This window comes from Thamnophis sirtalis, unplaced genomic scaffold (assembly GCF_051295495.1).
Source record: "Thamnophis sirtalis isolate CommonGarterSnake01/CBP01778 unplaced genomic scaffold, rThaSir2_p1.2 scaffold_5, whole genome shotgun sequence".
NCBI lineage: Eukaryota > Metazoa > Chordata > Lepidosauria > Squamata > Natricidae > Thamnophis > Thamnophis sirtalis.
Genome location: NW_028261385.1, coordinates 37,540,756 through 37,554,938, shown reverse-complemented (window position 1 = coordinate 37,554,938; position 14,183 = coordinate 37,540,756). Strand labels below are relative to the sequence as shown.

General features: G+C 36.0%; 1 protein-coding gene across 2 annotated transcripts in view; it reads right to left on the bottom strand.

Moving 5' to 3' along the window:
- Nucleotides 1-2,455: 2,455 nt before the first annotated feature.
- The window catches only part of ZFYVE16 (zinc finger FYVE-type containing 16), a 32,481-nt gene continuing 20,753 nt past the window's right edge, over nucleotides 2,456-14,183 (bottom strand). For both annotated transcript variants that reach the window (XM_087715674.1, XM_087715675.1), the window contains exons 12-18: nucleotides 13,998-14,102; nucleotides 12,917-13,067; nucleotides 9,355-9,435; nucleotides 8,617-8,779; nucleotides 7,374-7,479; nucleotides 6,189-6,350; nucleotides 2,456-6,082 (exon numbers count right to left, since the gene is read on the bottom strand). In XM_087715674.1, the coding sequence (XP_087571800.1) occupies nucleotides 5,918-6,082; nucleotides 6,189-6,350; nucleotides 7,374-7,479; nucleotides 8,617-8,779; nucleotides 9,355-9,435; nucleotides 12,917-13,067; nucleotides 13,998-14,102 (933 nt within the window). In that variant the 3' untranslated portion in view covers nucleotides 2,456-5,917. The remainder of the gene's footprint in view (nucleotides 6,083-6,188; nucleotides 6,351-7,373; nucleotides 7,480-8,616; nucleotides 8,780-9,354; nucleotides 9,436-12,916; nucleotides 13,068-13,997; nucleotides 14,103-14,183) is intronic.

Sequence of the window (14,183 nt, the reverse complement as noted above, 5' to 3'; positions counted from 1 at the left end):
ATATTAGTTTCCATGGTTTGTTTTTTGATATAAACATTCAGTAATGTGGACTTGAAATTAATAGCCCCTGTAAATGTTTATGCATAAAGGTAGAATGCTTTGTGGAATTTAAGAATGGATAGAATTATGAGCCAAGGTGGCGCAGTGGTTAAATGCAGCACTGCAGGCTACTGCTAGATCAGCAGGTCAGCGGTTCAAATCTCACCGGCTCAGGGTTGACTCAGCCTTCCATCCTTCCGAGGTGGGTAAAATGAGGACCCAGATTGTTGGGGGCAATATGCTGACTCTCTGTAAACCGCTTAGAGAGGCCTGAAAGGCCTATGAAGCGGTATATAAGTCTACTGCTATTGCTATCTACTACTGCTATTATAATTTGAAAAGTAAGTATTTTATGAAAAACAGCAGTCCCCTCTCCTTAGGAGTAGCTGTAACATACTGCTATAATAGTGTAATTTCAAAATGCTCAGCATGATTTGCTTATGAAGTCAGTGAATAAGCATGGTAAGCAACAGAATGCTGACTTCCTAACAGCATATGCTTTAATAATGTGCAAATAATTATACAAAGTTCAGTTGTGATCTTTTATTTATTCCTGTTTTATTTTGTGGTCTGAGTCATTAGTCATGCAAGGCTAATCTTAACCTTAAACCTGCTAATCTTAAACTTAAAAAGTGGCAAACACTAGTTCACTGCTTTCTGGTCTTATTTGTCCAATTAACCCTGGCTTTTTCAGGCCACAAAATACAGTCATGTAGTGGCAGGCTCATGTATTATGCTAGTTTTACTTCAAAGATTTCTATGTCTTATATCAAGTACTAAGGCACAACAAATCCTACACACCAGACTGCAAAATCAAAACAAAAATAAATGACACAAATGTCAGAATTAATCTCAACTTTAATTCTGCTTCGATGACTCTATCCAGCCACCTCATTCTCTGCTGACCCCTTCTTCTTTTGCCCTTAATCATCAGGCTCTTCTCCAACGAGTCTTTCTTTCTTATTAGGTGGCCAAAGTACTTGAGTTTCATCTTCAGGATCTGGCCTTCTACAGAACAATCAGAACAGTTGATCTCCTCTAGGACTGACCAGTTTGATCGCCTTGCAGTCTAAGGGACTCACAGGAGTCTTCTCCAGCACCATAGTTCAAAGGCCTCAATTCTTTGGTGCTCAGCCTTTCTTATGGTCCAACCTTCACAGCCATACATTGCAACTAGAAAAACCGTAGCATTGACTATACACACTTTTGTTGGCAGAGTGGTGTCTCTGCTTTTTAGTATGCTGTTTAGATTTACCATAGCTTTCCTCCCCAGGGGCATCTTTTAATTTCTTGTCTGCAGCCCCATCTGCAGTCATCTTGGAACCCAGGAAAATAAAATTTGTCATTACCTCCATTTCTTCCCCATCTATTTGCCAGGAATTGAGAGGGCCAGATGCCATGGTTTTAGTTTTCTTAATGTTGAATTTTAAGTCAACTTCTGTGCTCTCCTTCATCCGCATCAAGAGGCTCTTTAGTTCCTCTTCACTTTCTGCCACTAGAGTGGTATCATCTGCATATCTGAGGTGGTTGATATTTCTCTTGGCAATCTTAATTCCAACTTTTGATTCATCTAGCTCTGCCTTTCTCATGATGTGGTGAAAATACATGTGGGTATTTATTTCATAGTGCTATATTTTGGAACCACAACCTTAGCTACTTCCTTACGCTAATCAATGAAGAATCATAGTTGTTGGGTTAGAAAGTAGTTACCTTAAATCTTTAAAAACAAATATAATGCCCCATTCATGAAGGACGACAATTTGAAATGATATTTTTTAATGTGCAATACTTAATTAAAGCTAAACTTACCGTATTTTTTGAAGTATAAGACACACCGGAGTATAGGGCGCACCAAGGTTTTGGAAAGGCAAATTAAAAAAATAAGTTTTGCACTCTGCAACCCCCCCCCCAAAACGCCCTTTTTTGCCAAAACGGGCCTGTTTCCCCCCAAAAAAAAGGCATGAATAGCCTTTAGGGACTTGTAGAGTGCTCCTGGGAGGAAGCCCCCCCTAAAACAAGCAAAAAATGGCCCATTTTTTTAAAAAGGGGGGGGCATGGATAGCCTTTAGGAAGCTTATAGAGTGCTCCTGGGATTTGGGGGGGGGGTTAAAATTGAACAAAAATGTTTTTTGCTCATTTCTTCCCTCCCCAGCCCCCAGGAGCTCTTTTAAGCTTCCTAGAAGTTATGCATGGCCATTTTGGTGAAGGGGCGGGGTTTCAGGAGGCAAAAAATGCTGTATTCAGTGTATAAGACACACCCAGATTTTCAGCTTCTTTTTTGAGAGAAAAAAGTGTGTGTTTGTGTGACTGTACCAACTATGTTTGGTAATTTCAGCTCAACCTGAAAAATATTTTGAAGAATAAACCCTTTTGCTTACCCAACACATTATGAAATATTGCAAGGTAATCATAATGATTGAATTCATACACAGTGCTGATTTATTTAATTTCATTGACCAAATAAATCATAGTTCATATAGCAAAACCAAATAAACCACATAATGACAGAGCTTTCACCACTAAGTTATGATACCATCCATGCTTAGCAGAAAATTATCCTGTTGTGACATTTGTTATTCCCAATCCTGATTCTAGTCATTTTGAGTGATAATGCTTTACAGATTTGTACATACCTTGAGGTAATCTTTGGATGGTCCCACTTATGAACTGCAGATGAATTATAGGCAACAAGAGGAAAACTTGCCATTAATAAAACTGTCAATGCCTTGCCAGAGGCAACAGAGGACCTCTATTGAGGGCCATTTAGCTTTCTTTTCCACCCAACTGTCATATCATAATAAGTCTAAAAAGTATATTTAAATATAGTGAAGGAACACTTTTATTTAAAGGAAAATACCAAGATTCCTTTAGATATGTAAAATTAGATATGAAGTTCTTGCAATCTCACATTTTATTATCTATGCTTTCAACACCGTCATAACTTTGCTTTTTCATAGGTTATTCAGTAAATTTTCAGTAATATGAAATAAGGTATCACTTCCAATTTTAGTGACTAGAAAGCCATTAAATTAACTGAAACATTGAATTAAAAGAAACATTATCTAATTGAAACTGAATTAGTGGATCAGACTTAAGACTTCAGTAAGGCATTTGACAAAGTAGATCACAGTCTAATTCTTGGTAAGCTAGAACAATGTGGGATAGACAATACCACCACTAGATGAATTCACAATTTGCTGATCAGCCACACTCAGCATGTAGTCCTCATTAGAGCAACATTCACACTGAGGGAAGAATGTGGTAGAGTACCTCAAAAATTTTGTCTTAGGCTCAGTACTCATTAACATTTTGTTAAATGATCTGGAGATGGGGATAGAAAGAGAATTCATTAAATTTGCAGACACCAAGTTGGGGGAAATAGCCAACACTTTGAAAGATAAACTCAAGATTCAGAAGAATCTTGATAGACTTGAGCATTAGGACCTATCCAACAAGGTGAAGTTCAGTGGTGAAACAAGTAAGATCCTGCACTTAAACACAAATGCATTGATACAAAATAGGCAGCGTCTGCTTAACAGTAGTTATGTGAGAGGCATCTAAGAGTCCCAGTGGACCAACAATTAGGTATGAGCAATCAGTGTACTACATCTGCCAAAAATACTAATGCAATCCAAAACTGCTTCAACTAAAGGATAGTACCAAGATCATGTGAAGTGATAGTACCGCTTTATACTGCACTTGTGAGACTGCACTTGCAATACTGCATCTAGTTCTGGCCACCATGACAAAAAAAAAGATGCTGAGACTCTAGAAAGAGTACAGAGAAGAGCAACAAAGATAAGGGTCTGTCTAGTCTAGTCTAACAAAGAGAATGAATAGGGGTGACATGATAGCAGTCTTTCAGAACTTGAGGAGCTGTTCTAGAGAAGAGGAAGTCAACCTATTCACCAAAGCACGCAAGGGCAAAACAAGAAATAGCAGGTGGAAGATCATTAAAGAGTGAGCCAACTGAGTACCAAGGAGGAATTTCTTGACAATGACAGCAATTATTCAGAAGTTCTGGGTGCTCCATCACTGGAGATTTTCAGGAAAATATTGGACAACCATTTATTTGCAATCATATAAGGTCTCCTGCCTGAGCATGGGATTGGGCCCTTCCAATCCTATTATTCTATGTTATTCTGATCAATGCTATCAAAAGAGCTGCCAACACTTGGATGAATACCTTTTTAAAAACATAAAAGGAACTGATGAAATTTAACTGAACTGAACCATTAAAAGAAAAGAAGTATCTAAGAGATCTAAATAGAAAAATTAAAATGTTGTTTCTGTATTGTTAAAATATCATGAGCTTAATTTACAAAGTTTTTGATAATCTTTATGTTTATATAGTAATACTTATATTCTAAAATAAAAGCCTAATGTTATTAATTAGTTATAAAAGGATCATCCTCCAGAGAACGAAACAGCTCTTAATACAGAATAAATCTTGGTGCTATACAAAATTGTGTCTCGAGAAGTCATTATACAGTATGGATCAATGCTTCAAACATTTAACATTGTCTGCTGCCATCATATGTTCAACAGTAGCAGAACAGAGAAACAGGTGCATATTATGTAACATTTAGTCTACAACAAATTTACAATTCTTGATACAAAGGAGTACAATGTTTTCATTACAATGGCCCATGGGACTAGTTTATTGGAGTTTTCTACACTTATGTGCCTTTATTCTGTATTTGTCAAATATCTGAACAATAAATTGCCTTTGTAACTGTAGTTCATGTACACATCTAATGTCAAGGCATAGTTATAATTAGAATATGATATGTTTTCCATTATAGGAATATAAGTATAAATAATTCAAAGACACACTGACATACAATTTCCTATAGTATACAACAAACAGCAACAATGTGCAGGCATTATCAGACTTGATTTAGGTTACTTGAGTAGTAATATCAATCATTTTTCTGGTACATAAATGCTTACTTATTGAAAATAACCCATTACAAAAATAAGACTTCTATAAAGAGCCTCAGGTATTTTGTGGCAAACTAACACATTGTTGTCCCTGAACATAAACAGGGATACAAGAGGTCTCAAAAAGTAGAGAAAGGAGCATAGACAGGCTTCGTGCCTGATTTACTGCTACAAGATGACTACTTTAAGGGTCATCTGACTTCTTATTACTTCTTGGAAAATCCAAGAAACAGCTATATATCTGAGCACAGAAGAATACAACATTATTAAGTATTTAATATAAAAAGTATTAATTTTATGTTCATTAAAGCCATTATAAATATATAACAAAGTCAGCCATTAAAATGGGAACTCTCAAGTTCCAGCAATAATATATACTTTAAAATATACCAATATTAAAAATTTATAGCTTTATAAAATGATCACTTCTGGCAAAAACACATTGGTTTCATCATAAAGATAATTATACTTGTAGAAACATTTTCAAGATAGGATAATTATGCCAATATTCTAGTAATTAACAGCTTTTATATCTGAACTATGCAGCAAGAAACTTCCAGTCCACTTAAATGTTATTTTTTTTTACAAATCACCCAAAATAGTTAAGAATAATTCACTAGATTTACCAGTAATTGCAAAGAATATTAAAATTATCTGTAAAATGGAGATAATTCCTTAATCACACATGCTAACTCTATTCCTTCCTTGCCTTAATTGTATTAAATGTAACATTTCAGAACTTAAAGAAAGTTTCATTAATTTCCTGTTTAAGTAAAGATGGAAAAACAACTTTTAATTAAATAAAGCTCTCTTAGAAGACTGCTTAATCATTGGAATAAAAACACTTGAATATTTCATTCATAATGTAATGTTAACTGCTTTGGTACTGGTGAATAGAGCAATTCAGTTCATTACATTATCATAAACTTGCCAGTTATATTAAAAGAGACTCATTAATGAAAAATATTAATTCCATTTCCAGTGGTAAACTTGTAGTATTGGATATCCAGCCATGAATTACTGGAATCAAAGCACTATCCAAATCATTTAAGTAATGCTGTGGAAGAACCTGGCCTCCAGATCCCGCCTGATATTCTACCTAAAAGAAAAAGCAAAAAAATAAATTAGTAATTACTAATTTATTTCTAAATTATTATAAATAATTATAATTAAATTACAGATAATGCAACATTTTAAAAGCTTACCATATCGACATCCATGGAGACTCTGAGGCCTATTTTGTTCATTCCATTATTTTTCAGTGTTTTGAGATGTTTTCCAAGTGCAATATAAGAAGCCAATGCAATTTCTTTAGCAAGCTGATGAACACTATTGTGTAGCTCGCTAACCTTTGACAGATAGAATACCTAAAGTATTAATTTAAAAATTAAAACATTAATAGCTTCTCTTAAGCAGTGCATTATATGTTCTAATCATTAGAAATAGATAACCAATAAAGAGATGAGATAAATATTTAAACAGGGTGACAACGGCAATAAAGAACCAACATCAGACAAAAACAATTAATTTTCTATAATGAATTTATTTAAGATTCAAGAGAGGAAATTATGAACTTTCTCATTGGCCATCCTCACCTTGCTCTTTTATGCTACTGCATTTTGAAGCATCCCCAACTCTCATACCATCTCCTGATAATCAGACTTACACTGCTATTAGTATAGTTTTTAAACATGTTTATAATATTAGAAGTACAGCTACAATTGATAAGGGTAAAGAGGTATTGAGAGTTCAGTACCTAGATTTTAGAGAAGGTATATACTAGAGTTGTCAATTTCCATTTTTGTTTAGTATCATTTACTCATTTTATTTACCATTAAAGCGCTCATATTTAGAATTCAGAAATACTGTCTTTCTCAAGAAATCAATGAACAAAAATGGTTATAATACAATAATCATTATAAGAACGAGGATGGCAGAATCATATGAAGAAACAAATGTGAATCAGAGTAAGGAACATAGGAGATGGTTAAATTATGAAGCCTTTTATTCTATTGGCACTATATCAGAGTGAATAATATCAACTTTAAAAATTATCCTCATTTATTTACAGGGGGATGCATCAGATTTTGCTTGTCATCATCAAAATACCAATGGCTGAAAGTTTCAACTTTTTAGATTTTATGTCCAGGTATTTTGGTGTTTTGGGGTGTGTGTAATTTAACCTTTTTTAGATGAGTGATCACTATAATAAAGCCTGAACAGAATATTCCCAAAGAAAACTGTTTAATTTAATGGACAAAATAAGAGCCGCAAGTGGAGATAAAAGCAGATGCATGGTTAATTCAGTATTCTTTTACATTCAGAGGACATGTAATATTCTACCTAATTTCATTTAATTTGCATTTTCTTTAAAAGCAACATTCACTTACTTCTGTACATTTTACAAGTTTTCCATCCACTTCAAAACATTCTTCTTGAACTATTTTTTCACTCTGTACTCCTTCCATAGATTTCCCATCTATCGGACTTGTAATTCTATGATGCAAGGTTTAAATTATATTATTTGGACTAATCAAGCTATTCTGATATGCCCACAATATCAGAAGTTAACTCCAAAAAAACTTACTCCAAGAGTGTCACCCAAGGCTTCCCAGCTACCCAACTAAAGCAAAGAGGTTCCTTTGGGCAGCAGATATAAGCTGCTGAAGATGAATTACTCCTTTAGTAACACCACTAAGGATATTATTTCATGCAGGACAAGAAAAGTTAATGGTAAACCACTACTATATTTTACTAAGGGAACCACATGGATAGATAATATACAGGTAGTCCTTGGTTATTGATAGTTATTTAGCAATTGCTTAAAGTTACTGCAGATTGAAAAAAATAACTTTGCAATTATTTTTTGAACTTAGAACTGTTACTTTCCCTTCAGCCATGTACGTACATGTAGCCCTCAAATTACAAGTTTGTTTGTTGTGTTTACAACAGCACTAAAAAATCTGATTTATGACCATTTTTCAGTTACGACTTTTGCAGCATCCCCATGACCATGTGATTAAAATTTGGTTCATATTTATGACCATTGCACGCGATCAGGTTTTGCGATCTTCTGACAAACTAAGTCAATGGGTAAGCCAGATTCACAAAACAGCTGGGTTACTAACTTATCAACTGCAGTGACTCACTTAACAACTATGGTGAGAAAGGTCATAAAATGAGGCCAAACTCACTTAAAACTCACTGTTGTTTCACTTAATAACAGAAATTGTGGTCATAAGTCAAGGACTACCTGTAATTGTTATTTGTGTGCTACATAATCACTACACATTTACAACAATCATCCTGACCTACAATTATGTAATTGCTAGTTGTGTGCTGCACAGCTGGCTTTTGACAAGCAAAATCAATGGAGAAGCCGGAAGTTAAATTGCAAGTTATGATCACATAATGTTCTCATTAAATGATTATAGGTAATTTGCTTAACAATTGCAATAGAACCTATATTGCAAGTCCAGCATGGCCATGTGATGTTTTACTTAACCACACTTTTGCACTATTAATAGTGTTTCAGCCAATTTCCAAGTATTAGTCATTTTACAAAGAACGTTGGCATTTTGTAGAAAAATCTTAACACGTATGAAACTTCTGCTTAGAATACACAATAAATACCTCATGTTTGTTTTCTCATCATTTTCTATCCAACAAATGTCTACATATTCTCTGAAATCTCCTGAATCCACTTTACCACATGTAATTTGAAAGTCTTTTTTTTCACTCAGAGCTTGACGCAAGCCCTCCATAGTTTCTGGAGTGATCTGCACCATTATTCCATCTATGAAGAAGCACAACGCATTTAATAAACATAAAACCCAAATTATGGATTTTTTAAACAACTGAAACTGCATTCCTATTGTTGAGATTTACCAGCGGATAGACCACAAAATTTGGCAAAACTATCACAATGAGGCAGACATCATTTTGTTTAATGCCACTAGCAAATATTATCAATAAAACATAAAATGCAGAACTTTTGGCAAAAGAATATTTTATATCATACTTTAAAGCTTTTAATCCATAGGTAATAGCATTTCAATCATGAAATAATAGGTTTATATGGTTTAATGTCAGACCCAACTGAACAGATAACATCATCATCAAATTATATGATCATCTTATGGGGGAGGTTTCTTTTCTCTCTCTCTCTCTCTCTCTCTCTCTCACACACACACACACACACACACACACACACACACGTTTTCTGACCTGCAGTCAATGTTTTGTTAACATTTCGCCCAGCACTACCACTTTACACATGTAAAAAGTTCAATTCTGCTTCATTACATTAAATAATGTAATTTATTGCATTTGAACCAATCTTTTGATTCTAGTAAGCATGATAATCCATACCTTCAACAATACTGGATTTAGCAAGAAATCCAGAAGATGTTTTCAGTGCTCCATTGAACACTACAAAACTTGCACCTGTAACTGAATAAACAACTTAGATTTAATTGTTCATCCTAATACCAAATAATATAAGCATAATATTGCACATAGAAAGCTATATATGAAATTCTTTTGACTCCTTTAATTGTAGAAAAGTACATCACACTTTGATCATTTCTCCTCAGATTATGCCTATGTAATTCAGAGTAACAAAATGCCACTGTTAACTTCTCTGAACATGGCCAAAGCTGAGACAGAGAGGGAATGATTTGCATGCAAAAAGTCCGTGGCACGACATAACCGCGAGCGTCAAAAGCGCGCCGACAACAGCGCGGCGCTAAAACCGCGATGTCAAAAGCGCGCCGACAACAGCGCGCTGACAGAAGCGCGATTTAACTTAAGGTAAGGTTTAGGGTTAGGTTTAGGGTTAGGTTTAGGGTTAGGTTTAGGGTTATTTTTAGGGTTATGTTACAGCGCGCTTCTGTCGGCGCGCTGTTGTCGGCGCGCTGTTGTTGCGCGGTTTTGACGGTGCGGTTTTGTCACCGCGCTTTAGTCACACGCGCTTTAGTCTACCGCGGTTTTGTGGTGGAAACAAAAAGTCTACAAACCATAACATTCAGCAGCTATTCTTTTAATCTATTGCAAATCTAGAAAAGAAATAGATATAGATATTTCTTTTCTTCAATTTTTTTTTAACTGAGTTATACTCAGGGATGATTCACACCCTGGTCAGCACTTCTTTACTCTCCTACCATCGGGCAGGAGATATGGAAGCATAGCCAGCAGAACAAAGCGGCTGAAAAATAGCTTTTATCTGTGGGCCATCAGACTTCTGAATGCAACGTAACACCATAATTGGGTTTAATGTGATAGACTTGCAGGGTAAGCGCAACCTGCAACATGTTTATATCAGTGTAATATAATGTTATAAACATATATGTATATGGGAATGTGTGCTAGTTATTTCGAACCTTTATTGTCAATGCACAAAATGTGAATAATGAGATTGGCTGAGCTTCCCTTAGTGCACCTCCCTAACACAAATACATCTTAATAATTCACAGTGAAAGAAAGAAAATTCCTAACCCAGTAAATCGTATCAACAAACACACAATCCTCTGTACATAAAGGTGCATAACATTATGTTATAATATATTGCACCAATATGAATATGTTGCATGTTGCACCGGTCCTGTAAGTCTATCATACTACATGCTTACAATGTTATGTTGCATTCAGGAGTCTGACAGCCCATGGATAAAAGATGTTCTTCAGCCTGTCCATACAACTGGCTATGCCAGAAGTGCTGACCAGGGTGTGAGTCATTCCTGAGGATTTTCCTCATTCGTCTAAGGCAGCAAGTCCTAGTGATTTCATCTAGTGGTGTCAGGGGACATCCCTTGATGTTCTGTGCCCTACTCATCACCCTCTGTAATGTCTTTCTATCCATGTTTGTCAAGCATACCATATCGTAAGTGAGAACTCTTTCTATTGTTGACCGGTAAAAGGAGGGCATTAATTGTTATTCCACCTTGTTCTTCCGCAAGACCCTAAGGAAGTGGAGTTTCTGATGGCCCTTCCTGGCCACCTGGATTGTGTTGTTTTTCCAGGTGAGATCTTAGCTAAAATGGACTCCCAGGAATTTGAAGGAGCAGACTCTTTCCACACAGCCCATCTCGATGTAAAGTGAGGCAGGTTCCGCTCTCTTCTTCCGGAAATCAAGCACTATCCCCTTTGCCTTGCTGATGTTCAGGTGCAAGTTGTTTTCTGAGCACCATGTGGATAATTTTTGAATTTATCCCCCTGTATGCTGCTTCGTCTCTACCTGTAATGAGGTCCAATACGGTGGTATCATCTGCAAACTTGATAATCACAGTGGATGGGTCAGAAGATACACAAGCATATATGTATAATGAAGAAGGACTGAGCACACAGCCCTGAGGAGAGCCAGTGCTGAGCTTCAGGGAGGAGGATATGAAAGATCCAGTGCTCACTGTTTGTGGCCGGTCCATCAGAAAATCTTTAATCCAGTCACAGATGGGAGAGGGAAAATTCAAGTCAGTTAGTTATTCGATAAGGATGCTCGGCAGAATGGTGTTGAAGGTTGAGCTATAGTCTTATGAAAAGCATTCTGACAGAGTTTCCACATTTCTCTAGATGACTCACTACGGAATGTAAAGCAGAAGCTATGGCGTTGTCTGTCAACCTATTCCTCCTGTAGGCAAACTGGTATTGGTCAAAATTTGGTGGGAGGCATGATCTAAGGTGTTGAAGAACCAATCTCTTGAAGCACTTCATCACTACAAACTTTAATGCAAAAGGTCTGTAGTCATTCAAGCAGTTAATTGCTGTTTTTTTCGGCTTTGGGATGATAGTGGCTACTTTCAAGCATGATGGAACACTGGCCATTTGCAAGGAGATGTTAAAGATCCTTGTCAGGACCTCTGCTAATTGGTTGACACAAGTCTTTACTACTATCCCCAGCACCCCATATGGACCTGCAGCTTTGCTGGGGTTCACAGCCTTCAATGTAGTTCTCACTTGGTGTTCATACAAGGTGAGTAGCTGGGAGTTAGAGGGCCGGCGGGCAGGGGTCAGATCTTTTCACCTCGTAGCAGACGAAAAAGATATTCAACTGCTCTACCAATGAGGCATCAGAGTTGACTGTCTTCCTCATGTTGCCCTTATAGTTGGTTAGGTGCGGCAGTCTCTGCCACACTTGCTTCGGGTTGTTGTCTGCTAGATTTTGTTCTCCACATTTTGTTTATACTTTTGTTTTGCCATCTTAATGCCTCTTCATAGATTTGCCCTGGCCTCTTTGTATTTGTCACTGTCCCTTGCCTTAAAGGCGGAATGCTGGGCTCTCAGAAGCATCCGTACCTCTGCAGTCATCCAGGGTTTACAATTCCCGTAGACTCTGATGCACTTGTTGACTGTTACGTTGTTTGTGCACACTTTGATGTAAGAGAGTATGGCATTGGTGTATTCATGTAGTTCTGGATGTTTGAATATGTTCCACTCAGTGGTTTCAAAACAGTCCTGCGGCTGACTGAGAGCGCCCTCTGGCCAGACTAGCTGGGTTCTTTTACTTAGAGGGACATCCTTGGGCTGTCAGACTCTTAAACACAACCACAATCACTTCTTGCACACATGGAAACGTATGACTAGGGTCTTTTTCTTTCTTTTTCTTTTTTCCTTCTGCTATAATTTTTCACCAGTGAGGCTAAAACCAATTTCGTTGTTAATTATTTTGTACAATGACAATAAAGACTATACTATACTTCGGGCATAACAGCAGAGAAAGATGGTCAGAATCCATGACTATTTGGGTTATGTACCCAGGTGAGGGAGGAGGATTGCTCTGTAAGCCTGTTTCAAGTTAAAGTACATACAGTCTAAAGTGTTCTTCCCTCTGGTGGGGAACTGCACATACTGCACAAACTTACGGAGAACTGTCTTTAGACATGCTTGGTTAAAGTCCCAGCCAAAACATGAGCTCAATATTGTACAGAATGATACTTACTTTTCCTAGGATCTCCAGTGGCACTGTTCGCTTGTGTTTGATATATTCCATCCTCATTTTGTACACAAACTAAGTGGGAATCAGCTTGATAATTAAAACTTGCCCCAATGCTAATAACATGTTCATTAGAAGTGTTTATTACTTTCATTACCTAGAAGACCAAAACATTTATATTATATTATATCATATCATACATCACATCACACTATACTACATTACATTTTATGATAATATATTGCTATGCTATGGTATACTATGTTGTATTATACTAGTTGCAATGTCATGAATATTTATTGTTACTTTTCCTGATTGAACATGCCCAAGATTAAACTCAAAATATTAATATGGTAATATTCACTTACATGTAACAATTTCAATTAAATAGCCTTTTCCTCAGACTCATCCAGTGGCCCTTTTTTTAGCACACCAGAATTCCTCCAAAAAACTAATGTTGCTATTTCTCTCTTTTACAATATTGGTAAGTGCCTACACTGCAAATCCCTTTTCTTCAGACTTGCTGTGAGTGTATAGAAGCATTACTTGGTTTCCTAATATTTGGGGAAACATTATTAATAGAACAAAAATAATATAGGCTAGCTTTCTCCAGTATTATGAAACCATCTTTACATTTTGACTTAAATAAAATGAATAGTATTAAATAAAAGGTTTTCAATATTTTTGAAAGCAGAATAGTTATTTGGCTAATAATTTACTACATTTTATTTTATCCATTCTTCAAGAAGTCAGGACAACAATTCATCATTGTCATCTATCCAAACACCCTGAAAAAAAAATCACCTAGTGAGAATATGAGCCTATATTCTGTCTATTCAGAAAAAGCAGGAAATGCTAAAAGGAAAGGAAAGCTTTTACAGAAATCTCTGGTATGTCTCCACTGGACCACAAACTTGGCTCAAGTTCAAATCCTAGAATAAATGTTCATAAGTATTGCAACAGGGGTCATGCCATTTAGCAATTTAATGTTCCTCTGCAAAAGAACAACCCATTTAAAATTCTGTATATCCACGAAGCTGCTAATTCTTTCATCTAGTACCAAGTCATTAACAGAAATTATACTTACATCATTATATTTCCTCAGAGGTATTTTAATGTAACTTCTACCCATTTCCATATGGATAAATAAATTATCTATTGTATGTAATGTATATTGATAATTTCTAAGGTCCTGCAATGCAATAAAAATAAGATTAATCTAAGTTGTCTAATTTGAACCATGTGAGTAATTCATTACTACTACTATAAAAAT